Source organism: Lithobates pipiens, unplaced genomic scaffold (genome assembly GCF_037356315.1).
Source record: "Lithobates pipiens isolate NorthernLeopardFrog02 unplaced genomic scaffold, aLitPip1_a1.2 Scaffold_28, whole genome shotgun sequence".
NCBI classification, from domain to species: Eukaryota; Metazoa; Chordata; class Amphibia; order Anura; family Ranidae; genus Lithobates; species Lithobates pipiens.
This window is the reverse complement of record NW_027507789.1, coordinates 140,737,084-140,764,404: the sequence shown is the minus strand read 5'-3', so window position 1 is coordinate 140,764,404 and position 27,321 is coordinate 140,737,084. Positions and strand designations below refer to the sequence as shown.

General features: G+C 43.5%; 1 protein-coding gene and 1 long non-coding RNA gene across 2 annotated transcripts in view; both read left to right on the top strand.

Moving 5' to 3' along the window:
• LOC143935626 (uncharacterized) overlaps window positions 1-27,321 on the top strand; it is a 769,099-nt gene that overhangs the window by 678,275 nt on the left and 63,503 nt on the right. The window lies entirely within an intron of this gene.
• CBX8 (chromobox 8) overlaps window positions 1-27,321 on the top strand; it is a 129,621-nt gene that overhangs the window by 38,797 nt on the left and 63,503 nt on the right. Inside the window, exon 2 of the mRNA XM_077459622.1 lies at window positions 24,835-24,878. Coding sequence (XP_077315748.1) covers window positions 24,835-24,878 — 44 coding nt within the window. The remainder of the gene's footprint in view (window positions 1-24,834; window positions 24,879-27,321) is intronic.

The window sequence follows — 27,321 nt, the reverse complement described above, 5'->3', positions numbered from 1 at the left end:
TTAGGTGCTAAAAGCGGTACCATTATTTTGCATGAAAATTTGGCATTTTATATTGTGGTCCTGTAATTCTTAGGAATAACTCTCTTAAATCTATCCAAACCAGAGTCTAGCAGACATCCCGGGTATAATGAAGTTTGAAAAATGAAATTATAATATAATAAATAATTCTACCAAATAATAATATAACAGTAATGAAAATTATTCAATAATGTAATCAAATCAAAAACACTGAACTTTGCTCAGTTGCAGAATTGTCACTGTCATTACTTTTCAATATTTGATGACGGATCTCCCCACAAATTGCTATCCCTCAATTCTGCGAGTGATTCCAATTTTATTATCGCTGTTTTCTAGCTGGTCTGAAATAATTTTTGATGTAAAGGGACAGTTTTGGTTGCTATGGACAATCTCCAGTTTCCAGGCATAAAGAACAGTTTTTATTATATAAAACTGCATGCAGGACACTGGACAGACCACTAGGGACAAAGGGGAGGTGAAATATTTCCATACAGCAATGTAATCTGTAAGATTACATTATACTGTATGTATTCTGTGTGTTTCACTTTTTGAATTTGGCGCCGATCTCCGTCCCCGTGCGTCACAACGCTCGCAGGGAACGGAGATCGGTGATGTGATGGATCGAGCGAGACACGGCTCACTCGTACAGCGGGGGGACATCGCTGGATCCGAGGGAGAAGGTAAGTAAACCTCCTCCTGGATCCAGCGATGCAGTCCCGAGTCTGGCTCGGGGTTACCGCTTTTGGTATAAAAATTCCACCCCGAGCCAGACTCGGGAATACCGCCAGGGGGGTTAAATATATTTTTGGGGGATATTTATTATAGCAAAATGAAAAAAAATGCATTTTATTTATTATTTTCAAAATTGTGTTTTGTTCATAGCGCAAAAAATAACCACAGGGGTGATCAAATGCTGCCACCACCACCCCAAGAAAGCTCTATTTGTGGGGGGGAAAAAAAAGACCTCAATCTTGTTTGGGAGCCACGTCGCACGACCGCGCAATTGTCGATTAAAGCAACGCAGTGCCGAATCGCAAAACATGCTCTGGTCAGGAAGGGGGAAAAATCTTCCGGGGGTGAAGCGGTTAACTACGTTTTTATTTTTTTTTCTTTAAAAGCCTGATTATTTCAGTTTCAGCAGGTTTCCAAGCTCAGTAGTACATTAACACCTCCCCAGTTCCCTGCTCAACAGTAGTTGCAGTCAGGGTGCGCTATCATAGTCCTCATTTGCGATTAAGGGGGAAGTAGAACCATGCAGTTGAGCCGGGTTTTTACCATCCCTCAACTGCCCCCCCTTTTGCTGCCGAGGCAGTGGTGTCTGCAATGCTTTCCTGCTGCGCCAGAAATTCTTCCGCCCTGTCGTGCATTCAAATGAATGGAACCACATTGCATCCATCCCGCTTGGTTGCCTGGTAAGTAAGGAGGTTCAAACAGGCTGTGAGGATGCGATACAACTCCTCCTCATGGCCTGTCTATCAGAAAAGTGATCCCATACTGTAACGGGCTTCAGACAGCAAAGCAAATCTCAACCAGGCTGTAGACTTCTATGGGGGCTTTGAGATTGTGCAGATGCAGCGACATGCGGTATAATTTCCGAAGCAAAGTAAACTCTGTGTATAGAGGGCTGGCAGCCATTTTTATTTATTTTTTTATTTTATTTTTTTGTGCTTTGATTGGCATTCAGATCACTTAAAAAAATTTAAAAAAATAAAAAAATTGTCAAATGCCAAATTTTGAGACAAGTGTAAACGAGGCCTTATAGGAAGATGAAAAATCTGATCACCAGGTGAAATAAAGGAAAATTAAGCCAAAAAAACAAAACAAATGTGTCTACCACATCTAAAAATTGGTAAGCTGTTTAGAACTGGCTGATGCAAGTGTTGAACATGGATCTTCAACTCCTTCAGGTTTAAAATGTTTTGAAGCCGTAACCTTCGTTTACCTTTTTGAGGACTCAATAACAGGTGCTCAGGCCTTTACAGCGTAGCAGTTTATCTTTCTATACTAGCACTGAGCTATTTGCAGGGAGCCTATGTAAATGGATACGTATTGACTGTAGTGATTTAGCGGAGTTTGGCGGGTACATGGGGACAGGTGCACACTACCGACGCGATGCAGAGCCTGTATACCTGGCTAATTTGGCTGTGTGGGCGAGTCGGTACAGTGCAACATATCCATTGACTAATATAGGCTGTGATTAGCATAAAAAATGTTTGCATGCCCTCTAGAGTGTTTGGTAATCGTCTGGGGTAGGACAAGCATTTATCTGATAAATGCTGATGGTTTTTAGTCTGATATTAATGCTAATTTATGTAATAATTGATGTTTGGCTGATGTGGAAGAAAGAGAAATCTGTCGGACAATAATGTGTTGTCTGTGGGAAGAGAATGTATCTGCATGACGTTGAACTGTGATGTTTCCTTTGATTTAGAATGTGGTTTAGTCTCCATAACAAGGTTAAAAAAAAAATAGAAGCACTTAAGACTTTTAAAAAATGAATTGTCCTCAGTTGGCCCTGAAGAATTGGAGCCCAGAGAGGTCCTAGGGTTTTGCTGCACAAGCTGCCATATTCTGTTTAGCACCAGTGGAAGTTTTGCATCGTGACACTGCTGGTCTTGTAGGGGGGAAGTTTGAAGACTTGTTTAAAATTCCATTTTACTTATGGAGAAATGATAACATTATACATAGGCAAATTCATTCTTTAAACACTTGCCTACCAGCCACTTGCACCCCCTTCCTGCCCAAGCCATTTTTCAGCTTTCAGCACTGTCGCACTTTGACAGTGCAGTCATGCTACACTGTACCCAAACAATTTTTTTTTATCATGTTATCTTCACATAAATAGAGCTTTCCTTTGGTGGTATTTAACCACTTCAATACCGGGCACTTAAACACCTTCCTGCCAAGACCAATTTTGAGCTTTCAGCGCTGTCACACTTTGAATGACAATTGCGTGGTCATGCTACACTGTACCCAAATGAAATTTTTATAATTTTTTTTCCCCACAAATAGAGCTTTCTTTTGGTGGTATTTGATCACTTCTACGGTTTTTATTTTTTGCTAAACAAATAAAAAAAATACCGAAAATTTTGAAAAATTGTTTTTTTTTTTGTTTTGGTTTCAAAACTTTGTAAATAAGTACGTTTTCTCCTTCACTGATGGGCACCAATGATGTGGCATTGATGAGGTGGCATTGATGGGCACTGATATGTGGCACTGATGGGCATGGATAGGTGGCACTGATGGGCATGGATGGGTGGCACTGATGGGCATGGATGGGCGGCACTGATGGGCATGGATGGGCGGCACTGATAGGCAGCATTGTATTGTTATACTGTACTAATGCATGCCAATAAGTGCCAAACAATAATGCATGCCAATCAGTGATGCCCATTGTGGGCACTGATTGGCATCCATTGTGGGCACTGACTGGCATCCCTGGTTGTCTAGGGAGGATTACCTTGTGCTGGACATCCCTGGTGGTCTGGTGGCGTACCTGTCGGTCCAGTGTGGGCATCCTCGGGGGAGCCGATCGGCTCTCCTCTACTCGCGTCTGATCACGTCATATGACGTCTGGTCAGGATTTTGAAACCACTTTGCCACCGTCATTTGCCTATAGGGCGGGCGGCAAGTGGTTAATCACTGCTGGGTTTTTTACTCTTTACAGAAAAAGGATCAACTTTTTTTATTTTTTCTGTCAGTAAATTTTCTAACCAAGTAATTTTTCGCCTTCACGGATAGGCTGAACTGGTGGGCACTGATAGGTGGCACAGTTAGGCGGTACTGATGGGCACTGGGCATTGTGTGGTACTGATGGACAGCAGTGACGCATCGCTGGTGGGAAGAAAACTCACATGCGCGGGAGTGACGGCATCGCGGCTCCGGTCACTCACAGCACCGGAGCTGCGATACCCGGAAGGCACGCCGAGGGAACATGTCGGCTCCCTCGGCATGGACCGAGTGAGATGCCAGCGCCTCGTTCTAAGGTAAGTATTTCATAATGAGCTAGTATGCGGTGCATACTAGCTCATTATGCCTTTTCCTTTTTACATGTGTGTAAAAAAAAAAAATTAAAAAAAAAAATTCAGTGAGTTTACTCCCGCTTTAAAGAAGTATAGCCAAAGCTCTTTTGGCTGTACTTCTCCTGTGGGTCAAAGTTCTGCACTCATGTGACCCATTTTCAGCCAACAGCAGGCTTAAGCCAGCTGTTAGCTGATGTCAGTCGGTCCTGGCTGGGGTATGATCGTGGCCATATATATATATGGTCAGGATCTACCCACATGCCTGGACCAACACTTGGCGCAGCCTCTCGGTGATCTGCTGAGAGCCTGAGCCAGCCTCTCCACAGTCCAACACTCGCTCCAGGGAAGTGCTGGAGGGAAGTGCAGAGAGCCGGTGACTGAGGGGGAGAACTAAGATCAGTAGTGTTGGATCACTCAGTTCTCCCCTTGGAGCCGGTGGGGACAGATGCTGCATCGCATCGATGCTGCATCCACCTAGGTGAGTATAAATATTTAAGTCCCTACTTCTCTTATAAAGTAGGTGTAAACCCAACCACAAAGTATAGTATAAACCAGGGATATGCAATTAGCGGACCTCCAGCTGTTGCAAAACTACAAGTCCCATCATGCTTGTGGTTGTCAGTCTTGCTATGCCTCATGGGAATTGTAGTTCTGCAACAGCTGGAGGTCCGCTAATTGCATATCCCTGGTTTAAACCATAGTCTTATGATTGATTGAATTACTATCAAATGTAGACCTACAACTTATTAAAGCAAACCTGTACTGAGAGAATATAAGGACTGTCACTTGTTGCCTGTCCTTCTGAAAATACTAGTCTGGCTCCCACGTTGAATCTCCGTGGTTTCAGAACTGTCTGTTGTCTGGAGTTCTAACTGCTCTGACTTTCTCATCTCCTTCTGACCTGAGGTGTTGATGTCATCCATCCAATTTGTGTTGTCATTGAGCAGAAATGGAAGCCTCCATGTTTGTATTGCTTTTTTTTTTTTTTTATTCTTTAACCACCAATACAGGGTGCTTTTACCCCCTCCGGCCCAAGCCGATTTTTTTTTGTTGTGTTTTTTTTATCTCATGCAAATGATGCTTTCTTTCTAGTGGTATCTCTTCACCACTGGGTTTTTTATTTATTAAGATCTAAGCAGAAAAACGACAGAAAATTGTGAAAAAATTGCGTTTTTCTTAGTTTCTATAAAAAAAAATATTGCAAATATAGTTTTTCTTTATACATTTAGACCAAAATTTAAACTGCTACATTTATTTGGTAAAAATAACCCAAATCGGTGTACATTTAGTCTGTCTACAAGCTTTGGTACGCATCGTTTGAAAATTGATCATTACTGATGTACGAATCTCATTTCTCACACAGCATAGGCATACTTGCAAATACACCCTCAACACTGCTACTACTCCTGGGTGTGGCAATACCACATGTGTGAGACTTTTTTTCTTCACAGCCTTGCTGAACAAAGGGTAGACAAAATATTACCTGTGCTTTTAGTAGAGCAGCTCTCCATAGAGGAGAGCCAGTCCAAGCTCCAGGAAACAGGCAGAGATGTGGTCAACGTCAGCCAATGAAATGGTCCAGGCAGCAGCCAGAAACATGGTCCATAAAAACTCTTGGGTCATTACAGGCAGCAGGCAGAGATAAATGGTCAGGCACAGTCAAAGTATTGGTTCCAGCATCAGGCAGAAACATCCGGCTTAGGGCCTTAGTCAAGTAAGACCTGGGCACAGAGATTGAGTGGGAAGAAGCCTCTAATCTCTTTAACCACTTAAAGAGGGATTCCGCCCAAAAAAAATATTAAAAGCCAGCACCTATAAATACTACAGCTGCTGACTTTTAATAAATGGACACTCACCTGTCCCGGGTTCCAGCGATGCCGGCAGCCGATCGACTGCTCGGGCCTCGGCTGCTGCCGCCGCCATTCGAGGTGAGGGAATTAGGAAGTAAAGCGAATCGGCTTCACTTCCCGGTTCCCTACTGCGCATGCGCGAGCCGTGCCGCGCAATAGGAAATCTCCGCGCTGTCACTGGGACCCGTGTGTGTCCCAGCAGACAGCGCGGCAGGGCAGGAAATTGCGTAGACTCCCGTGGGAGTCTATGCCCGGAAGTGGGTGAAAATACCTGTCTTTGACAGGTATCTCCACCCCCCTCCCCCCTGAAAGGTGTCAATTGTGACACCGGAGGGGGGGGGTTCCGATCAGCGGAGGTTCCACTTTAGGGTGGAATCTCGCTTTAAGGACCGCCGTATTGCCAATGTACGTCATTACAATGGCACAGGCAGGCACAAGCACGTACATGTACGTGCCTGCCTTCCAGCGGGTGGGGGGTCCGATCGGACCCCCTCCCGCTGGATCCGGCGATCCAGTTTGCTGCAGGAGCGATCCGTGATGAGGGGATAAGGGCAAAAAAGGGGGGGTAGTTCGCGCTATGGAGCAATTGGCCAAATGAAATGTGATTTTGGCAAGAGCGGCCTCTATTGATTTCCACCCAATTTGGGTGGAACAGTGGAATGAGGAAAGGGGGAGAAATAGATATGGCGCTATACCATTTTTGGCTTAAACTAAATAAATAAATAAATAAATGGGTATAATTTACATAGATTTTTCAGCGTGCTGGCAATTAATGAAAGTAATAATTAGAGAGTAAGAATAAAAACATAGAATATAAAGGTGAAAGTGCTTATCAATAAACCATAGGAAATATATGAACCATTAATAACTGTTCAAACATACTGTTCCTTAACTTCAAATATTAAAGTGCAAGTGCCAGTGAAAATACATGTGCCAATATTTGAGTCCACAAAAACATAAACAAAATATTATATTTCCATATGTGCGTGTAATAATAAATAAAATATGATAAAGAGTCCGTGAAAACAAAAAGCCAAAAATGAAAAATAAAAATATAAAAATAAAAATGTGTCTCAAGAACACAGATGAGCGAAAAATTGTAGTAATTATACCGGAATTGATGTGATAAACTTGCTATAAAAACTTGATATAAAATAGGTGAATTAATATAAACAAATTAGTATGAAGATTAGTGACAAAATATGTTGATGAAATAGATAGAAAATATATATATATGAAAAAATAAAAATAAAAATGAGAATAAAAAAATAAAATAAAAATAGTGACAAAGTCTTCTGTGAGTGGGGGAGGGGTGGGGGGGGGGAGACTTCCGTTGTTGCTCTCAGTGCCCAGTGACCACTTATGTAATATGCTCTCACCAGAGAAATTACCCCGTCCGGGGTGAATAAGCCTTCACAGTATAAGCCACTGTGTCGCTCTCTGGCTTGCCTCTGCTGTGGTGCTGGGAGTCCCTCGTTCCCCCGTGGGTGTAGTATGCCATGTTATATATAATAAGGAAGAGGCATATCCATGGTGTGATACCGTTTAAAATGTAAATTTTATTCCAATGAACTAAAACTACTTACAAGCAATCAAAAATGCAGTTTCGTTTGTTTATGCTGTATGGCTTTAAATGTCCCGCTCGGCTTCCTCGCAGTCTCGCTGCAGCCACCGCCGCCATCCTCTGTCAGGGAATCGGGAAGTGAAGCAAGAGGGCTTCACTGCCCGGTTCCCTACTGCGCATGCGCGAGTCGCGCTGCGCTGGTTCCCCGCTGTGTCTCTGGGAACTGTGTGTTTCCCAGAACACAACGGGGGGCGGAGCCATGCGGCGGTGGGCGGAGCCATGCGGCGGTCTGGCCGGAAGTGGGTGCAGTTACCTGGATTATCCAGGTAACTGCACCCCCCTCCCCCCGAAAGGTGCCGATTGTGGCACCGGAGGGGGGGAGGGATAATACTAGCGGAACTTCCCCTTTAGGGTGAAGAACCGCTTTAATGGCATCCCAGTCTTAGTCCATAGGATTCAGTATTGAGTTGGCTCACCTTTTTGCAGCTATAACAGCTTCAACTCTTCTGGGAAGGTTGTCCACATGGTTGTGAGGTCAGGCACTAATGTTGGATGAGAATGCCTGGCTCAGTCTCCACTCTCATAATTCGTCCCAAAGGTGTTTTTTTCAGGTTGAGGTCAGAACTTGGTGCAGGACAGTCAAGTTCCTCCACCCCAAACTCGCTCATCTATGTCTTTGTGCACCAGTGCACAAAGCAAGGTCCATAGTCATGTTGGAGAAGGGGCCATCCCCAAACTGTTCCCACAAAGTTGGGAACATGAAATTGTCCAACATTTCTTGGTATGCTGACATTTCAAGAGTTTCCTTCACTGAAACTAAGGGGCTAAGCCCAACCCCTGTTGTGCTAATCTGAAGGTCTGTAGCTAATGACTCTGCAAACAGTGACTTCTGTGTGCTTTAGCATGCGCTGTCATTTTACATGGCCTATCACTTTGTGGCTGAGTTGCTGTTGTTTCCTGTTGCTTCCACTTTGTTATACAACTAACAGTTGACTGTGGAATTTTTACTAGCAAGGAAATTTCACAGATGGACTTATTGCTCAGGTGGCAACCTATCGCAGTACCACGTTTCAATTCACTGAGCTCCTGAAAGCGACCCATTATTTTCACAAATTTTGTAGAAGCAGTCTGCATGTCTAGGTGCTTGATTGTTTACACTTGTGGCCATGGAGGTGTTCGGAACACCTGAATCCAATGATTTGAGGGGTGTCCCAATGCTTTTGGCAGTATAGTGTTTATGGGACCCCTGTATTATTGTTTATCCCACTACTACAGTAGCAGGGAAAAAAGTCAGACCAATTGGCAGGCAAAAACCATGGTCGGTTAACAGGTGGAAGGCAGAAACGTGGTTTTAAAAACATTCCAGATGGCAGGCAGAGGCATCGTTGGTAAACGGCCAGAGTCCATTCAGGTGGAAGGCAGAAACGTGGTTTAGAATGTCAGTTAAGGTGGTAGGCAGAGGCATGGCCAATCAAGTCAGCAGGCAAATTGGCACAGATATTAGAAACGGGGAAACGACAGGCTGTTAAAAATAAGGGGAACTAATATTTTAGTGACGTGAGAACATGGGAAGCAGTCAGTTGCATCGGTTGAGAGGAGCATTGGGGGCAGTGAACATGTCTCTCCTAACTCTCCCTCTGCTTCATTCCCAATTATTTTGGGTGCTTTTGGTGGAATGTTCTCTGGAAAATGTTGCTCATGAAGTTGGCTCACACCATCGGCACAAATGCTTTCTGAAGGAGATTCTTGCTGGTAGATCAGGGCAGTGACTGTCTGTTCTATATATTTGTTGAAGGTGGTGGGTCTTTCTGTTTTTGACTTCTGATAGATGACATACAAATGTAAAAATGGCCAAATGAAAAGGGGTAAATTGCACCCCTTTTTTATTTTTTTTATTTCAGGGGAGTTTCTTGTTGAACAGATCATAATCGTGGATAGACTGATGGACAGGATGTACACACCTCTTATGCCTCCACTTTACGGCCAACACTTCCTCCTTCCTCAGACTGGCTAATTTCCCCTCTTTTTGTAGCCTTGTGGTCACCAATGTTTTTTTGTGGGAAGACCTTACCGTTTTCAGGTGGTCCTGCAGGCTGAGGTTTTTTTTTCATGGTACAGTTGGTGGAAAAAGGGGCAGACTTGTATAGTAATCAAGGTAGATATGATAACCCCTTTTGAAAGGTGGGAATGAAAGGTCCCAGACAATTTTTTTTTTTTTTTGTCCACTTGTGCTGTTGTAGGTTGGGCACTCGGGGCTGGGTCTGGGAGTCTTTGCCTTCATATGCATGGAAGGCATGCACGTAACCTGTGGCTCTATCACAGAGCTTTCTAAACTTCAATCCATACCTGGCCCTTTTACTGGGAATGTATTGCTTGAATCCATGCCGGCCAGTGAAGTGGACAAGGGATTCGTCCACACGTTTTATTTATTTATTTATTTTTTGTTTTATTTCTTTGTTTTTTGGGTCAGGGACATATAAAGTTTTAGCAAATCTTAGATCTGTTATTAGTGGGTGGATTTTGTATAGTTTGTCATAGTTGTGGGATCTCCGGGAGGGCACTGAGTTATATGCAGGAATTGCATGATCATGTCATAGCGTGACCTGGCTATTACAGCAGAATCAATTGGTGTGTGATGGATTGGGTGGTTGGCCAGTAAGCTTGTAGTTACATTTTTATTTTTTTATTTTTTTTGGTAATCCCCATGTTAAATGTAAGGCCCAAAAATAATTTTAACTCCTCCAATGTGAAACCTCTCCATTGAAACGGATGGGCATCAGTTGAATTGGTAATGTTTGCAGTATATTGAAGTAAAACGGTAGGGTAAAATAAATCGGTCTCTAAAAAGTTTTCAGTGTTGGCCTGCACACCTGGTTGTGTGGTTTAAAGGGGGGATTGTAGCTCATCCTGAGCTGGAAGGAAGCCATAAGTTTGGTTGGGCCCTGATTCTTGGGAGTCTGGTATAATATTCCAGTGCTAGGCCTTTTATCCTGGGGTCTAGTGCCGTTATTGTTTGCTGAATGACCATTGGGGCATATGACCCTGCTGGTGGTTGCCTGGTCTTCAGAGTCTTATTCTTTTAGGAGGGACTGTTTCCTATGCTGATTCTGTCACAATCCACTACTTTTGATGGGTTGATATTCTGAATTGACAGGTATGGGCTACGCGGATGAGCTGCGCTGACTGGCACGCTGATGGGATGTGCTGTCAGGTACAATGATGGGCTGCACTGACAGGTGCTGTGGCAACAATCTTGATGTAGCCTTGGGGGAGAGGAGAAGGAAGGGGTAGGTACCTAGGACCATGTGTCAATCCACAGTCCAAAAAAAATTACCTTTTTGTGTTTATAGGTCCATCACTTTATCATAATCCAGCAGTAGGAAATGTGAAGCCCATGGGTCTCGACTTGTGGAACTTGGGCATCGTGTCTGTTAGTTTCTCTGTCCAGCTTATTGATGGAAAAAGAAATATGGTGACTGCCAGTGCTTTTCTTCTGAATGTGATAGTTGCCTGGCTGTTGCAATGATACACTGACCTGGGGCAGGGTCACAGATGAGAAAATCTAACATAAAATCAGAAATGCTTTTTACCAAACTTGTCACGGGTAAGGAATTTAACCACTTCAATACTTAAAAAATGGAAAATATAGAGCTAAGTGGAATATACAGAATTTCTTGTCAACATCCCTACACTTCAAAAACCTTACGCACAGTCTGTGAAGAAAAAGCCCTCTGGGCTTTTTGACGCAAAATAAAGAAAGAAGGTATATTTTAAAAATGGCAAGTGCCAATTTTTATTAAAGGTATAGAGTAAAACCGGACAACGCTCCAATAAAAATTGTAATTCGTAACAAACAATATATAGAAAACCAAAAAGCACAGAATCCATTTCAGTACATCATTACCCTCATACTTGGTCAACCTGGGAGAAACTTGGATGAATCCTGACATGTTTCAGAAGATTTCGTTCTTCAAGAGATCTTATTGGAAAAAAGAGATATCTAAAATTGCAATGTATTAGGTCTAAGCCCCTGTACACACGGTCGGAGAATCCGTCGGAATGTGTCCTATCGGACCGTGTCGTCGGATGATCCGACTGTGTGTGGTATGCATCGGACTGATTCCGTCCGAATATATCAGTTGGACCCAATTTTCCAACATGTTGGAAATATTGCCCGACCAACTGGGCCGATCGGACATACTCCGATCATGTGTAGAGAATTTTGATCGGACCAAGTGCCACGCATGCTCAGATCAAATTCCTACATCAAAGCTATTGGCTACTAGCCTGAATGTAGTCCCATCGTAACGAAATTACGTCATCACGTTCTGAAAGATCGGATTTTTCTCCAACTTTGTCCGGCCGTGTGTATGCAACAGTTTCGGACAAAATCCGACGGGCAAAATCTGACGGATTTGGTTGTGGAAATCTCCGACCGTGTGTACAGGGGCTTATAGGAACATATGGAAAATGTGATGAGAAATACAATTGAATGCAAGAGTATCAAACATAGTTTTAAGTACAGTAGACCATTATTTATAAAAGTGCACTTCCAGGCAAAGAAGTCCATACATGGCCAAAGATTCTGTTCGGACTAGGGCTAATAGCTACCACTCAATCAGTGGGCAAAGGAGACCCTGCATTGGTCCCCTGCATGTCCACAGAAACCCTAGATGGAAGTGTGTGGACGCCAGTGCATGAGGGAATAAATCCTCTGTAAATGGAAGCATTGAATGTAAATATCAAAATAGGTCAATATACTATAGCTCAGGGGTTGCATCCTTGCCAAGCTCCCCTTTTGCCTCCTACAAAAGTAATCCAGTGGCTCTTTAGGAACTCTGAATCATTTTACAAGATGTTGAATCGCCCACACTAAAACCTCTCGCTTTATATCCTCCTTCCCATCCAAGGATGTTTGGGTACATCCTATGGATGGGAAGTGGTTAATGGGATGGTTTTTTTTTTTTAAACCCAAGAAGTGCAAACATCTTGTGCCTGGTTGCTTGAATAAGCATATATAATGGTTATAAAAATTCTATACACCCCTGTTTAAAATTGCCAGGTTTCTGTGATTTAAAAAAATGACAAAGATAATTTCAGTCCTCCTCCTTCCTCCTTCCTCCTCCTTCCTCTCCTTCATCTTTATGTGACCTATAAACTATACAACTTGGAAAAACCAGCTGAAATCTTTTAGGGGGGAAGTAAAAATAAACTAATATTAGTGTGGTTGCATAAGTGTGCACACCCTCTCCTAACTAGGGATGTAGCTGTATCCAGAATTAAGCAATCAGTGTCGGTACACACCTGCCATCATTTAAAGTGCTTCTGATTAACCCCAAATAAAGTTAAGCTTTTCTAGTAGGTCTTTCCTGACATTTTCTTAGTCTCATTCTACAGAAAAAGCCATGGTCCGCAGAGAGCTTCCAAAGCATCAGAGGGATCTCCTTGTTAAAAGGTATCAGTCAGGAGAAGGGTACAAAATAATTTTAAAAGGCATTAGATATACCATGGAACACAGTGAAGACAGTCATCATCAAGTGGAGAAAATATGGCACAACAGTGACATTACCAAGAACTGAATGTTATTCCAACATTGATGAAAAGACAAGAAGAAAACTTGTCAGGGAGGCTGCCAAGAGGCCTACAGCAACATTAACCACTTACAGACCGGACCATTTTGCTGGTCAAAGACCAGACCACTTTTTGCGATTCGGCACTGCGTCGCTTTAACTGACAATTGCGCGGTTGTGAGACGTGACTCCCAAACAAAATTGACATCCTTTTTTTCCCACAAATAGAGCTTTCTTTTGGTGGTATTTTGATTACCCTTGCGGTTTTTATTTTTTGCGCTATAAACAAAAATAGAGCGACAATTTTGAAAAAACGCATTATTTTTTTACTTTTTGTTATAATAAATATATAAAAAAAATAATAATAATTTTTCCCTCGGTTTCGGCCGATACGTATTCTTCTACATATTTTTGGTAAAAAAATCGCAAAAAGCGATTAATTGGTTTGCACAAAAGTTGTAGCGTTTAAAAAATAGGGATGGTTTTTATGGCATTTTTATTAATAATTTTTTACTAGTAACGGTGGCGATCAGCGATTTTGTAACTGTGACATTATGGCAGACACATCGGACATTTTTGACACATTTTTTGGACCATTGTCATTTATACAAAAATCACTGCTATATAAATGCAGTGATTCCTGTGTAAATGACACTGGCAGTAAAGGGGTTTACCAGTGGTTGGCAGTGTAGGGGTTAAGTGTTCCTAGGGGTGTGTTACTAATACTAACTGTGGGGGGGTTGGGCTTTCGTTTAGTGAACACTGATCTCTGTTCCAATCACATGGAGCAGAGATCGGCGTTGCTAGGCAGAATGGAGAAATGCTGTTTACAACGGCATTTCTCCATTCAGCCTTCCCGTGAGACGATCGCGGGTATGCCCGTGGCGATCGAGTCCGCAGAAACCCGCGCCTGGACTCACGGGGGTCCCGACCAGCACGCCGGCGGCGCGATGGCAGGGCGGCATTGAAGATTGGACGTACCTGTACGCCAATATGCCTGCCCGTGCCATTCTGCTGACTTACATCGGCGTGCGCTGGTCGGGAACCAGTTAAAGGAGCTGCAATATCTGGCAAGTACTGGCTGTTGTGGTACATGTGACAACAATCTCCCGTATTCTTCATATGTCTGGGCTATGCGGTAGAGTGGCAAGATGGAAGAAAAACATCCAAGCCTGGCTAAATTTTGCAAAAACGCATCTGAAGTCTCCCAAAAGCAGGTAGGAAAATGTGTTTTGGTCTGATGAAACCAAGGTTGAACTTTTTGGCCGTAATTCCAAAAGATAGGTTTGGCACAAAAACAACTGCACATCACCAAGAGAACACCATACCTACAGTGAAGCGTGGTGGTGGTAGCATGCTTTGGGCTGTTTTTCTTCAGCTGGAACAGGGGCCTTAGTCAAGTTAAAGGGAATTATGAACATTTCCAAATGCCAGTCCATATTGGCATAACACTTTCTGGCTCGGTTCAAACCTAATACCGATACGGCTCCCAGCAGGGGTCTTGTGCATCCTGGTTCACAGTTTCAATCCTATTTCAGACCAGATTTTTAGCTGAATTCAGACTTGAAATGGACCAAACGACGCACAGGGCTCCTGTGCAAATTTGCATTGGCGCCGCATCGGATTTATGTGAATCAGCTCCATAGAGTGCTAATCACAGCCTCCTGCTATTGCAAATTGGATGTGTGAACCCAGGCTACTGCTAGAAAGCTGAACATGAAGAACTTCATCTTTCAGAATGACAACGACCCAACGCATTCAAACAAATCAACAAAGGAATTGCTTCACCAGAAGGATATTAAAGTTTTGGAATGGCCCAACCAGAGCCCAAACCTGAATCCCATTGAAAATCTGTGTGGTGATCTGAAGAGAGCTGTGCACAGGAGATGCCCTCGCAATCTGACAGATTTAGAGTGTTTTTGCAAAGAAGTGGGCAAATTTTGCCAAGTCATAATGTTCCATGCTGATAGACTTATACCCAAAAAGACTGAGTGCTATAAAAAAATCAGAAGTTACTTCAACAAAGTATTAATTTAGGGGTGTGCACACTTATGTAATTATTTTTTTTTTTTACCTAAAAGATTTAATTTTGTTTTTCAGCTGAGTTTTACAGTTGATAGGTCACATGGAAAAAGTTCTGAAATGATTAATCTTTCTCTCATTTATTTATTTTTGCATCACAGAAGCCTGACATTTTAACAGGGGTGTGCAAACTTTTTATATCCACTGTACATTTCAGTGCCTGGTTACCTTTGCTATATTGTATGGGAAGTGTATTTGTTCATGTATTCAGACAAGTCTTCCAGGATGCTGTTGTGAATAGGCTTAATAAATGTTACCAGATCTCGCCAACAAGAGGAACAGTATTAGGCCCCTTTCACACGGACGGCTGTTCTGCCGCAGTTTAGCATGTTTATTTTTTTCTGTGAAATTCAAGACTCCAGGAACGGCGATCAGCTGCATTTGTACAGTGCAATTACCTGCGTTTATGTGCATTTCTGTGCAGTTGCGTTCAGCTGCAGTTATCTAATATAGTCGTTCCCATAGCAACCTTTTTTTTTTTTTTGGTCCTTTGAATCCCTTCTCACGCTGCTATCCGCAGTTGACACAAAAGACTGCGATTACCTGCGGTTATGTGCATATAGCTGCGCTACAACGCACCTGGACGCATGTAACCAAATCGCAGCTAAACGCTGTGTGTGAATGGGGCCATAGGGAAGCATTGTGTGCTTTTAGCTGTGGTAGAAAACTAGAAAATCCACAGCTAAAAGCACAATTCTATCCGTCCATTTGAAAGGGGCCTTTAAAAGTAAATAAAATAAGAATTAAACATTTTAAAGCCTAACCCCCTGGGCGTTAGACTGACGTCAATGAGCTTCAGTATGAGCGACATGATTGGAGTTTTACAAGCATTAAAGTAGAACCCCCTGTCAGATTTATTCAATTTTTTTCCGCTATCTGTGTCCCATTGCAGAGAGTTTCGGATGCGGAGGAGGATGCAGAGGGGGCACGGAGGAGCATGCGGAGGAGGACAGAGGGGGACTGGAGGAGGACATGGTAGGGGACCTCAGGAGCATAGAGGAGGAAATGGTGGAAGACACAAGGGGCAGTCGGGGGTTATCGGTGCAATTGTGAGGGCAGTTACAAGCGCCTATCTCCCTGTATAGATTTTAATAAAGCAGCCAACACTTTTTGTTTTATTTAGCAAAAAATAAAAAAACGGTGTTGCTTAAATACCACTAAAAGAAAGCTCTATTTTGTGTGAACATAATGATTTTATTTATTTTTGTGCTATAGAAGGGGGGGAAGCAGGGATTACCGTATTTATCGGCGTATAACACGCACCGGTGTATGACGCGCACCCCAAGTTTAGGAGAGAATTTAAAAGAAAACTTTTAGGAGGGAAGTTTAAGGAAAAAAAACTTACATTTAAATGCCCATCAATGCAGCCTTGTCAGTGTCGTTTGCAGCCTTCCATTGCAGCCTCGTCAGTTATTTGCAGGCTTGTCATTGTCTATGCCATTTTAAAAATAGCGCCGCCGAGATAGAGAAGGTGTCCTGTGTATCTCGGTGGCGCTCGTTTTCGTCCGCACTCGGCCGTTCTCGGCTATTTTCAGCCACACTCGGCCGTTCTCAGTGGGCTGACCTCCGCTTTATTATAAGCTTGACAATTATGCCCTGTACACACGGGTGGACTTTTTCAATGGAAAATGTGTGATCGGACTGTGTTGTCAGAAAATCGTGCGTGTGCGTGCGTGTGCGTGCGTGTGTGTGTGCGTGCGTGTGTGTGTGCGTGCGTGTGTGTGTGCGTGCGTGTGTGTGTGCGTGCGTGCGCGTGTGTGTGTGTGTGTGTGTGTGTGTGTGTGTGTGTGTGTGTGTGTGCTCCATCTGACTTTTTCCGTCGGAATTTCTGACACACAAAGTTTGAGATCTGGATCTAAAATTTTCCGACAACAAAATCCGATCGGTTAAATTCCGATCGTGTGTATACAATTGCGACGCATGCTCAGAATAAATCAGGAGAGGTAAGCTATTGGCCACTGGCCTCTTTATAGTCCCGTCATGTGTGTTGTAGGTCACCTCGTTCTGAAAGATCAGATTTTCCGTCAACTTTGTGCGACCGTGTGTATGCAAGACATGTTTGGCACAAAATCCGTTGGGGAAAAAAAGACGGATTTTGTCGTCGGAATGTCCGACCCTATGTACAGTTCATTAGACACATTTTATCATTTGTATTCTCTCCTCTGATTGGGTATAAATTCATATTTAACCACTTAAAGTAGAACTCCAGTCTGCTCATATAATTTGTAATAAAAACATCTTTGCCATTCTGAAGCTTCCCTCCAACCACTTTGCATATTATTTTATATAGCGTGTGTATGTGTGTTTTTTTTTTTTTTTTTGTTTTTTTTTTGCCCATCATACTTACCTAGGTGTATTTCTGGTTCTTCACTGCCATCCAATGACTGCTTTTATTTATTACAGGCGCTTTACATCTTGTAACGTTGGAGCGGCTACTGCTGGTTTTAATTTATAAAGACTTTGTATGCTGCACTTAGATCACACCCTCTTGTGTTGTATTACACTTACTTCTCCTATCTGCTGAGGTTCTGCACTAAGTTCCATTGAAGCTAGACAACTTAGATCCTGATGTGCCTAATTATGGACTAATGAACTGTTCAGCTCAGACTTTATGTAGAGTCCTTTTGATTACTCTTTGTTTCTTACCAAACATTAATATTACCCAGATATAGACTTTTGATGCACTTTACACAAGCTGGCCCAAACAAATGATGTCCCTCATTAACATGCAAGACTGCTGAATGTGCAGTATAAACTGACTGTAGCTGAGGCTACATACAGCATACCGCACTGTGTTCCAGGTTCGAGCCGAGATCTTCCTGTCTCAAACCCAGAACACAATAGTCTATCTGATCGGCAGAGGTTGTGACGACATCACCTGTCTAAATCTGGCAATCTGAGGAAACTTTTTATTCATTGCTAGAATACATTGCTTTCTTTGAATGGCTGAGTGCCATTGTATTCTAGCAATGAATACAAAGCTTCCTCTGATTGGCTGAGTCAGAGGTTGTGACATCACTCTGCCTTTCTGACTCAGCCAATCAGAGGAAGCTTTGTAGTCATTGCTAGAAAACGTTTGCTTTCTCTAAATGGCGCCAATCAGATTCTATTGAGGTCTGGGTGTGAGACAGGGAGGTCTTAGCTGAAACCCAGAACACAGCACTGGATGTAGCCTCAGCTACTGAGGAACATAGTTTGGCCCAAATGAACTATGTAAAGTATATCAAAAAGTGGAGTTCAGCTTTATTGCATGGAGGGGGTTGACGTGGTCAGGAGATTGTCTGTCTGTCTGTCTGTCTGTCTGTCTGTCTGTCATTTATTTTTTATTTTTGCATGCTTCATGTCTATTTATTTAGAAGAAGAACCAGTCTTTGGTGAAAATGGCTTGGGGGTAGGAGCCAAAACTTCTAGTCCAGATTTGCTCTAGAGGCTTTGTGCAAATGAGCACCCAAGAAGAAATTTTTGTGTGTAACTCTACAGCAGGCCAATAGCTTTAGGCCCCTTTGACACAGGCAGACCAATTGGGTCTGCCTGTCCGTTTTTCAGGTGGCCCCTTTCAGACCCTCCAGCCTCTAAGTAGTGGTGAGTGTCAACAAACAAGGGACCTATCCGCTAAAAACATCTGTCCAGGGGAACGGATTGAATGTCAATCAGGTGTAAACTGACAAGTGGTCCATTTACATCCAATCGCCCATAGAGGAGAGTGAGCTGTGTCTGTGTCCACTCATAAGAGTGAGCATAAGAGGAGCAGACACGGACCAGCCATCTGCCTACTCAGCGGGGAACAGCAGACAGATGCCCCGTGTGGAAGGGTCCTTACAGTGTACAAAGAAGTACCGGCAGTTGAGTTTACTTTCACTTTTAGTTGTTTACGAGTTAAACTTATTCTTTATGGAATTTATTGGTTTTGTGAGTGGACCAAAGCTTTATATTTAAAGGTTCAGTCCCTGGAAGGTTTACCCCCCTTTATGACCAGGCCATTTTTTTTTTGATACGGCACTGCGTTCCTTTAACAGACAATTGTGTGGTCTGCGATGCTGTACACAAATTACATTGATATCCTTTTTTCCCCACAAATAGAGCTTTCTTTTGGTGGTATTTGATCACCTCCTGTTGTTTTAATTTTTTGTGCTATAAACAAAAAAATAAATTTTGAAGGAAAAAAAAACTTTTTTTTTTTTTTTTTTTTAAACTTTATACTATAAAACCTATCCAATAAAAAAACTTAAATCAAATTTTCTTCCGTTTTAGTCCAATATGTATTCTGCTACATATTTTTGCTAAGAAATATCCTAATAAGCTTATATTGATTGGTTTGCACAAAAGTTATAGCGTCTACAAACTAGCGCCTGAAAAAAATAGCCCCTTTCACTCCAGTGACACTGGAGCGGTGCGCTGGCAGGACGGTGAAAAAAGTCCTGCTAGCCACATCTTTGGAGCGGTGTATTCACTGGTCCTAAACCGCTCCTACCCATTGAAATCAATGGGGCAGGGTGGCTATACTGCTGCAGCGCCGCTTTGCGGGCGGTTTTAACCCTTTTTCGTCTGATAGCGGGGTTAAAACCACCCCGTTGGCAGCCGCATTCTGCCGCTAAAACGATAGTAAAGCGCAGCTAAAAATAGCGGCGCTTTACTGCCAACGCCCGCACCTCCCCAGTGTGAAAGGGGCCTAATACAGTGATCGGTGCTAAATAATATGCACTGTCCCTGTGCTAATGACACTGGCAGGGAAGGGGTTAACATCAGGGGCGATCAAAGGGTTAAGTGTGCTCCTAGGGAGTGCTAACGGTGGGTGGGTGGGGGGGGGGGTTGTGACTGAAGGAAGACGGAGATTTGTGTTTCCTCTTGGCAGAAACAATATCCATCTTCCTTCCTCACAGAGCGGCGGTCTGCGCTGTGTATGATCGGCGTGGCCATCGTGGCCCCTAGACCCACTAATTGGCTCCCACTGTGTCCAATGACAGAGGAAGTGGGCCACTGGCGGTACACGCGCCCCAGACCCTGTGCATGAAATTGTGTACCTGTATGTGATTTTGCGCCGGAGGGCAATATATCTGCATGGGGTGGTCCTTAAAGCACAACTTTAATCCTTTTTTTTTTTTTTTCATCTTTCCATCTATTTAATCCTTTGCCTTTGTTTTAACTTTGGATAGTAAATACCTATACAGCCCACTTCCTGTATGTTGTCTGGTAAAAAGGCTTATGACATCACGCACAACTCTCTCTCGCACTCTCGAGAGTTTGCTAGGAAGGGAGGGGCGGTGAGTCATAAAAGGGCCAATGAGAGCTGGAGGTTTGCTTCTGTGTGTCTGTCTGTAAATCCAGGAAGTGAACAGGCAGCATGAAGCTGAAGTTAAAATGGCTGCAGCCAGACTCCTGGAGGGAGATTTCTGCAGCATATTTGGCAAGTACAAAAACACACGCACGCGCTATATAAAATAATATGCAAAGTGGTTGGAGGGAAGCTTCAGAATGGCAAAGTTTGTTTTTTACAAATTATGTGAGCAGACTGGAGTTCTACTTTAAGTGGTTAAGTATGAATTTATCAGAGGAGAGAATACAAATGATAAAATGTGTCCAATTCCCTGTACACAGGTTCGGACATTCCGAAGGACAAAATCCGCCTTTTTTTTTTTTTTCTCTTCCCCCGACTGATTTTGTGCCAAACATGTCTTGCATACACACGGTCGCACAGTTGACGGAAAATCCAATCGTTCAGAACGAGGTGACCTACAACACACATGACGGGACTATAAAGAGGCCAGTGGCCAATGGCTTTCATCTCCTGATTTATTCTGCACATGTGTCGGAATTGTATACACACGATCAGAATTTAACCGATCGGATTTTGTTGTCGGAAAATTTTAGATCCAGATCTCAAACTTTGTGTGTCAGAAATTCAGACGGAAAAAGTCAGATGGAGCCCACATACGATCGGAATTTCTGACAACACAGTCCGATCACACATTTTGCATTGAAAAAGTCCACCCGTGTGTACAGGGCATAATTGTCATGCCTATATTAAAGCGGAGGTCAGCCCACTGCTACACATTCTGTAGCTGCTGACTTTTAATAATAGGACACTTGCCTGTCCTGGAGCACTGCAGCTGATGTTTCCATTGCGAGTAAGGGAACCTGGCAGTGTAGCCTTACGGCTTCATGCCGAGAACCCTACTGCGCATGCACCTCTCATCTCTCCTACTGGCCCGGCCTTTTACTGGCTTTTAATGAACCTACTTGCCCTGTTGCAAAGTTGTTTTATTCACTGATATCTGTATCATTTTAGGCCCTGTTCACATATAGTGGGGGGAAGTTTTACCTCACTAGCAGAATGCAGGTCACAGCTAGGACACAGAAAACAATTGTTCACACTGATCTGTACCCCGGGGTGGTGGGTGCAATGATCTAATGATAAAAAAAAAAAAAAAGAAATCGCATGTCCTTCTACAGCAGCAGCTCATTGCAAAGTGCTGCTGTGCAGTGATCTGAATGAAATGTCACTTTGTGCACTTCAAATAAAGCTGACATTTTTGACTAATCCTAAGGATGCTTTGGTCCAGTCACATTATTGGCTCCCAGCTCCAGGGGAGAGGATGGACGGCTGACAACTGATGCTCCTTAGTAAGTCTATAGGTGATGTCACCACCCACGATCTGCAGCAATTGTTGGCAACCTCTCCTCTCCTCTGAAGCCAGTCGCTGGGGAGATCATGTGACTGGACCAGAGGACCCTTAGATTAAAGTGGTTGTAAACCCTTACAAACCACTTTGACCTACAGGTAAGCCTAGATTAAGGCTTACCTGTAGGTCCAAGCAATATCTCCTAAACCTATATGGTTTAGGAGATATTTGCCCGAAAACGGGCACCGCTGTCTACAGCGCATGCGCCGTAGACAGCGGCACGCAGGCGCACTGAGCGCGGCATTCTCAGCGACGGAGCTGGCGCGCGTGTTGGCTCCCGTGCGCATGCGCGGGAGTGACGTCATCGCGGCTTCGCCGAATGACAGCGGCAGAGCTGCGAGACCCCACCAACAAGATGGATGCGGCGGACTACAGGGGACAGCGGCGACTTCGCTGGCTCCTGTGTCAGGTAAGTGACACATGATGGGCTACTATGCGATGCATAGTACTCCATTATGCTTTGTCTTTGCAGGGAATGAAAGAGGAAGTAAACTCATCAGGGTTTACTTCTTCTTTAAGTAAGTATAAGCATCTTTCCTTTACAGGATAGTTAGTATAGGGCTTAGACTGGGGGTGGGAGCAGGTATAAGCTTAGTTAGGTTTAACTGGACTTCTACTTCTGTCTATCCTAAACTCATCATGTCATCATGTGTGGCTTATTCTGGGCTTTTGGTAAAGGCCCTTTTATACCTTCAAACACTCAATTTTTATATTTCACTTTGCGCGCACACACTCAGGTTTCTGTATTGCGTTTATCACGTATAAACGATAGTGTATGGCATGTTCATGAAGGTTCTGCAGGCTGATAAAATCAAGATGACATTTGAAGATGACAATAATTTAAGAGCCAGTAGACGGTGTTTAATGAGCCAGGGAACTGGTTTCTATTTGTCATAATGATCTAAAAATAAAAGACCTGCTGCGTATGATTTGGTACATTGTCTACCTGGTACCTTGTATTTAGCAAGCTGTATGGATTGTGGTAGATCCTGGCTCTGAAACAGCCTTGTAGATCTTCCTATTAGATACTATAGATATTTTCTTGTTGGGGGGGGGGGGAGCGGCAAACACTTCCCCCGACTGGCAGGTGGCACCTTTCCCTCCGCTCACTGTCTGCCAGTCAGTCCGGCACTTACCCCATCTAAGTGGCAGGCACGGTGGCTTCCGTATTGCGGCTCCTCCTAGGCATCTAATAGAATTGCCTGTCCTTGCAGCCAATTGGGTGATGGGTCTCAAGACCCACCTTCCTGATTTGGCCGGGAGGAGGATCAGTGTTACAATAACGAATATTAAATTGCTATTGCCATACACACCTGGGTGGGTTTGGTTCACATTCTCTGCGCCCCGAGCCCACCCTATTTTGAAGCATATCGGAGCCTCTGGCTCTAATCAGGTTATTAAACCCCCCCCCCCCCCATGCATCTGGCATCCTGCAAGGGGCCGGAGGCATGGATGGGGCCGAGCCCATGCGCCCATAATGGATGGGCTGCCCCTGATCAGACTGTGAAATCTAAAACCTTTATTAAGCCTAGGTTCACAGTAGTGCTGCCACATAATCGTGCAATTTCTGTGCATTTTGTAGTGTGTTTATACTCACTTTTTTTTTTTTTTTTTTTTTTAATGCTTTGTTCGATGCACGTTTTTAGGAGAGGGAAACTTGATTCGCACAATACAAACACATGTACATGCATTTCCATGTGCTTCCATTGAAGTCTAAGGACATAGAAATGCATTATGCTGCACCTTTTTAAAAATCGCACTGCACCACTTAGCAGTGATTTGATCAGGCACCGATGCAGCAAAAATTGAAAGTGTGGACGGGGCCTAAACCCCCAAAACAATGAATATAATTGCAGCATACCATTCTTTAGATGTGGTGGCTGCATTCGTTTTTTCTTTTTTTTTTTTTGTCTTTTATGCTCACCTGTTGATCTGACCAATTAGGTCTTGTTCACATTTGCTTTGGTCTCTGAAGAGCAGTCGGCATTCAGATTGCTTCAGAGCATTTGACAGGTTGCGAGGTGTAGTGTCTGCTTCAACCCCTTTGAAAACCTGCACTAGTTTGCCGCAACCACATGCATTGTGGCCCCATTCAATCCTAGACTACTTCTGTAGCCTGTTCTTCCCTATACGCCAGTGGTCTAAGGTCCTCTACCATCAAGACCAGAGCAGGGCCCATAGTATGCATTGGACATGAGGACTCGGAGGGAAAGTAGAGAAGCACTGTCTGCTCGGGGAGCAAAGGATCAGGTAAGTAAAAAGTGCTTTTACAATCCCCTGGATAGAAAAGTACGTCTGACTGCACAGCCCTGCTACAAGGGAGGATTTTTTGTTTTTGCAGAGTTGGGCTTTAAAAAAATGTGCAAACCCTACATTTCATGGTTCCCGATTTCCTGATATGTGCCTGTTGTACCATTGTACTTGTATGAAAAAGTATCCTGTTCTTTTTGGTGTTCTACCAGTTTTTTTTTTTTTTTTTCCCCTTTTCATTTTAATTTTCAATTGTATGGGTTGTTTGACAGTGGTGAGGGTTTACATATACTTTTAAGTGTGGAGATTCTTATGAATGCCAATTCCTGACAAGTTTTGCTTAAAGTGAAATGGTGAGCAGGCTGTGGATGTCCAAGTATTTCCATATTTATAACCAGCAGTGAAATCCTCGAATTTGACAGCAGTAGTGCTAAAGCCATTCTCTCAAGCAGCTCAGCACCCCCTCCCAGCAGTGATTTATCAGCCTTGCAGCCACCTAATCTCTAATGAAAACGCAGTAGGAGCACTAGGAGGGGTAGAGGTTGAGCTGACCTGCCTGAGAGAATGACTTGGAGCACATTCAGTTCATGTTGTGACTTTGCTTCTGGCTGCCATGAGATACTGCTGTGTGTAGTGTTTGTTTTTGTTTTTCTTGCCCCTGGAGTGCTAAAAGAGTAACTCCACTTTTGTTGAGAAGAAAACATTTCCCCCCTGGGTGGAGTTGCCCTTGAAGCTTGCTGAGCATTATTTTAGCTGTCTTTATGACGCGCATGTATAATTTTACTTTCTTTCCCTCAGGGTCGCATGGAATATCTGGTGAAATGGAAGGGCTGGTCTCAGAAGTAAGTAGACTGCTTTCTGCTAATAATTCTTTGTAAATGCAACAGTTTTCGCCACTAATACATCTTTAATTTTAAGATGCTTTGTAATAGGGGTAAGGCAGCGAATGTCTGTTGCAGCAGTATCTCAGGCCAACCAAAGCTCCAACACTGTGCTAGAGCTTTCCCCTAATCTCTACCCTCACATTCCTATTGGCCCATCATTATCCTAAAGGTATCATCAAACCTGTGATGGGCAGCCTCACTGGCCAATAGGAATCTACAGGAAGTAGGAAGGGACAGGCAAGCTTTGACACTCTCTCAGTAAGTGGTTAAAGCATTGCCTATTAAAACAACACGAGATTCAACCATGACAGGGAAGGCTTTGCAAGCAGCTGCAAGGTGTTCTAGGTGTTTGCACTTGGCACCTGCAGCAGTTTTCCCATTCCCCAATTAATCTCTTTAAAATGGTATTCAACCCTCTGTGCTTTTTTAGCTTAACCACATCACGGCCTGCCTATAGACAAATGAGGGGCGGGCACATGACAGTTGTACACAATGAATTGCTTCCCCGCAAGCCATCCAATGTGTATAAATGTGTTGCTAACTGTGATTGGTCAATTTGATCACATGGTACAGACAGAGATAATGACTCTGTGCTGCACTTGTGACAGTATGTATAAAAAATCTAATATACACTGATTTTTGAGTTATTTACACCAAAGAAATTTAGATTTTGGGCTAAATTGTAACACCTTTATTTGTTTTGAATTGTTTTGTCCTTTTTTGATAAACAAAAAAAAATCCCCAATGGTGATTAAATACCACCAAAAAAAACAACTCTATTTTTGTGAACAAAATTATCAAAATTTAGTTTTGGGGTACAACGATTCATGACCACACAATTGTCTTTCAAAGTGCAATATTACTGAAAGCTGAAAATTGGCCTTGGCAGGAAGGGGCTAAAAAAGCCCTGTATTGAAGGGTAAACTTCAGTCATGAAATCTGAACAAAGCATGCACTGTTTATCTGTAGTGTTAACTTATTTCTCTCCAAAGCTCTAAGTATCAATTCTCTCTGGTGCTTCGGTCCTGTTATGGGCAGAGTCACTTCTGAGAAGTTTTCCCTGACAAATTTGTAAAGGGGAGGAGGGAGCTCAGCACAGAGACAGAGCTTGTCTATTCACAACACAGCTCTGTAGTCTTCCTTCGATCCTGTTTGGTGTGTGTGTGTGTGTGTGTGTGTGTGTGTGTAACTGCATCTCTCCACCCCCTCCTCTGATACGTACAGATGGAGAAGAATTTTAACGCGGTTCTGCCCATTTTGAAGGGGGCGTAGGGAGAAGACTTCAGATTAACAAGTAAACCTTATATAGGAAGATTTGTTTAATCTTTGTGCATTACCTAAGGCCAGTCACTTCACTGGGTATATGAGAGGGTTTACAACCACATTAGCACATTTGAGCACAACAAAACAAACATTTCTCTGTTAAGAAAAAATTCTTACCCGAGCAATTGCAATTTACAGCTCCAATGCTTGGTGTGGATTTCCTGGAAAGAGTTAACAGTGGACAGTGCTGTCTGGAGTCAGTCTGTCAAGCCAAGTACACACAAGAACTTTTTATTTTTTTTGTTCAGTCCCAGTTGAATGAAAAAAAAAAAACGGAGGTCTCCATACTAACACATCTGACTTTAGTGTGGTGATTTCCCCCCCCCCCCCAACTGTACTATTGTGTTCTGGCTGGACTAGCTGCCCCTTCAGAACGCCCCACCATTGGCTGCTGTTTGTGAGACCGGCTTCTGTCAGATGAGGAGCTATACCAGCTTTTAGTTTGGAGAAGGAGTAAACCTTGTGTAGCGCCGGTACTCCTAACGAGTACGCAATATGTATTTAAATTTAGTTTTTGCTCAAAACTATAGTAAGTTTTGGGGTTAATTTTGCTAAATTGTACTTTTGGCATCAGTTTGGCTGGGCTGTATAGAAGTTCTGCCTGGTCATAGGTGGGGTTTTACACCTGTGGCAGACTTAAGAACGCAGTCTGGTTGGACGCATTGGGTACCAATCAGTGGGAGCGTTTGTCTCGCTGCGTAATCCGGGCGAGGGTATTTAAGCTGCCGAAGTCACGTGGTTCTGTGTTCCGGTCCAGAAGTTTCCTCCTGACCAGCCCCCAGGGGCCCTCATGGCCTTGGGTGCGGATCCATCCATTGCTGAGCCTCAGAACTGGCTAGTTCAGTGCGCAGTAACTGGAAGAACGGATTCTAAGGTGTTCCGGTGCCGTCTCGGGTTTGGAGAGGCCCAGCAACTCTACATGCGACCAGGGGAGGACTCTTCAGTAAGAGGGCCACACACAAGGCTGGTTGCTCGGTAAGAGCCTGGAAGCTGAGCTGCCATGGACATTGATTGAATCCACAATTCTTACAGTATCGCAGGACTGGCTGAAAGATTCTGGTACAGTAAGAAAGGTTCC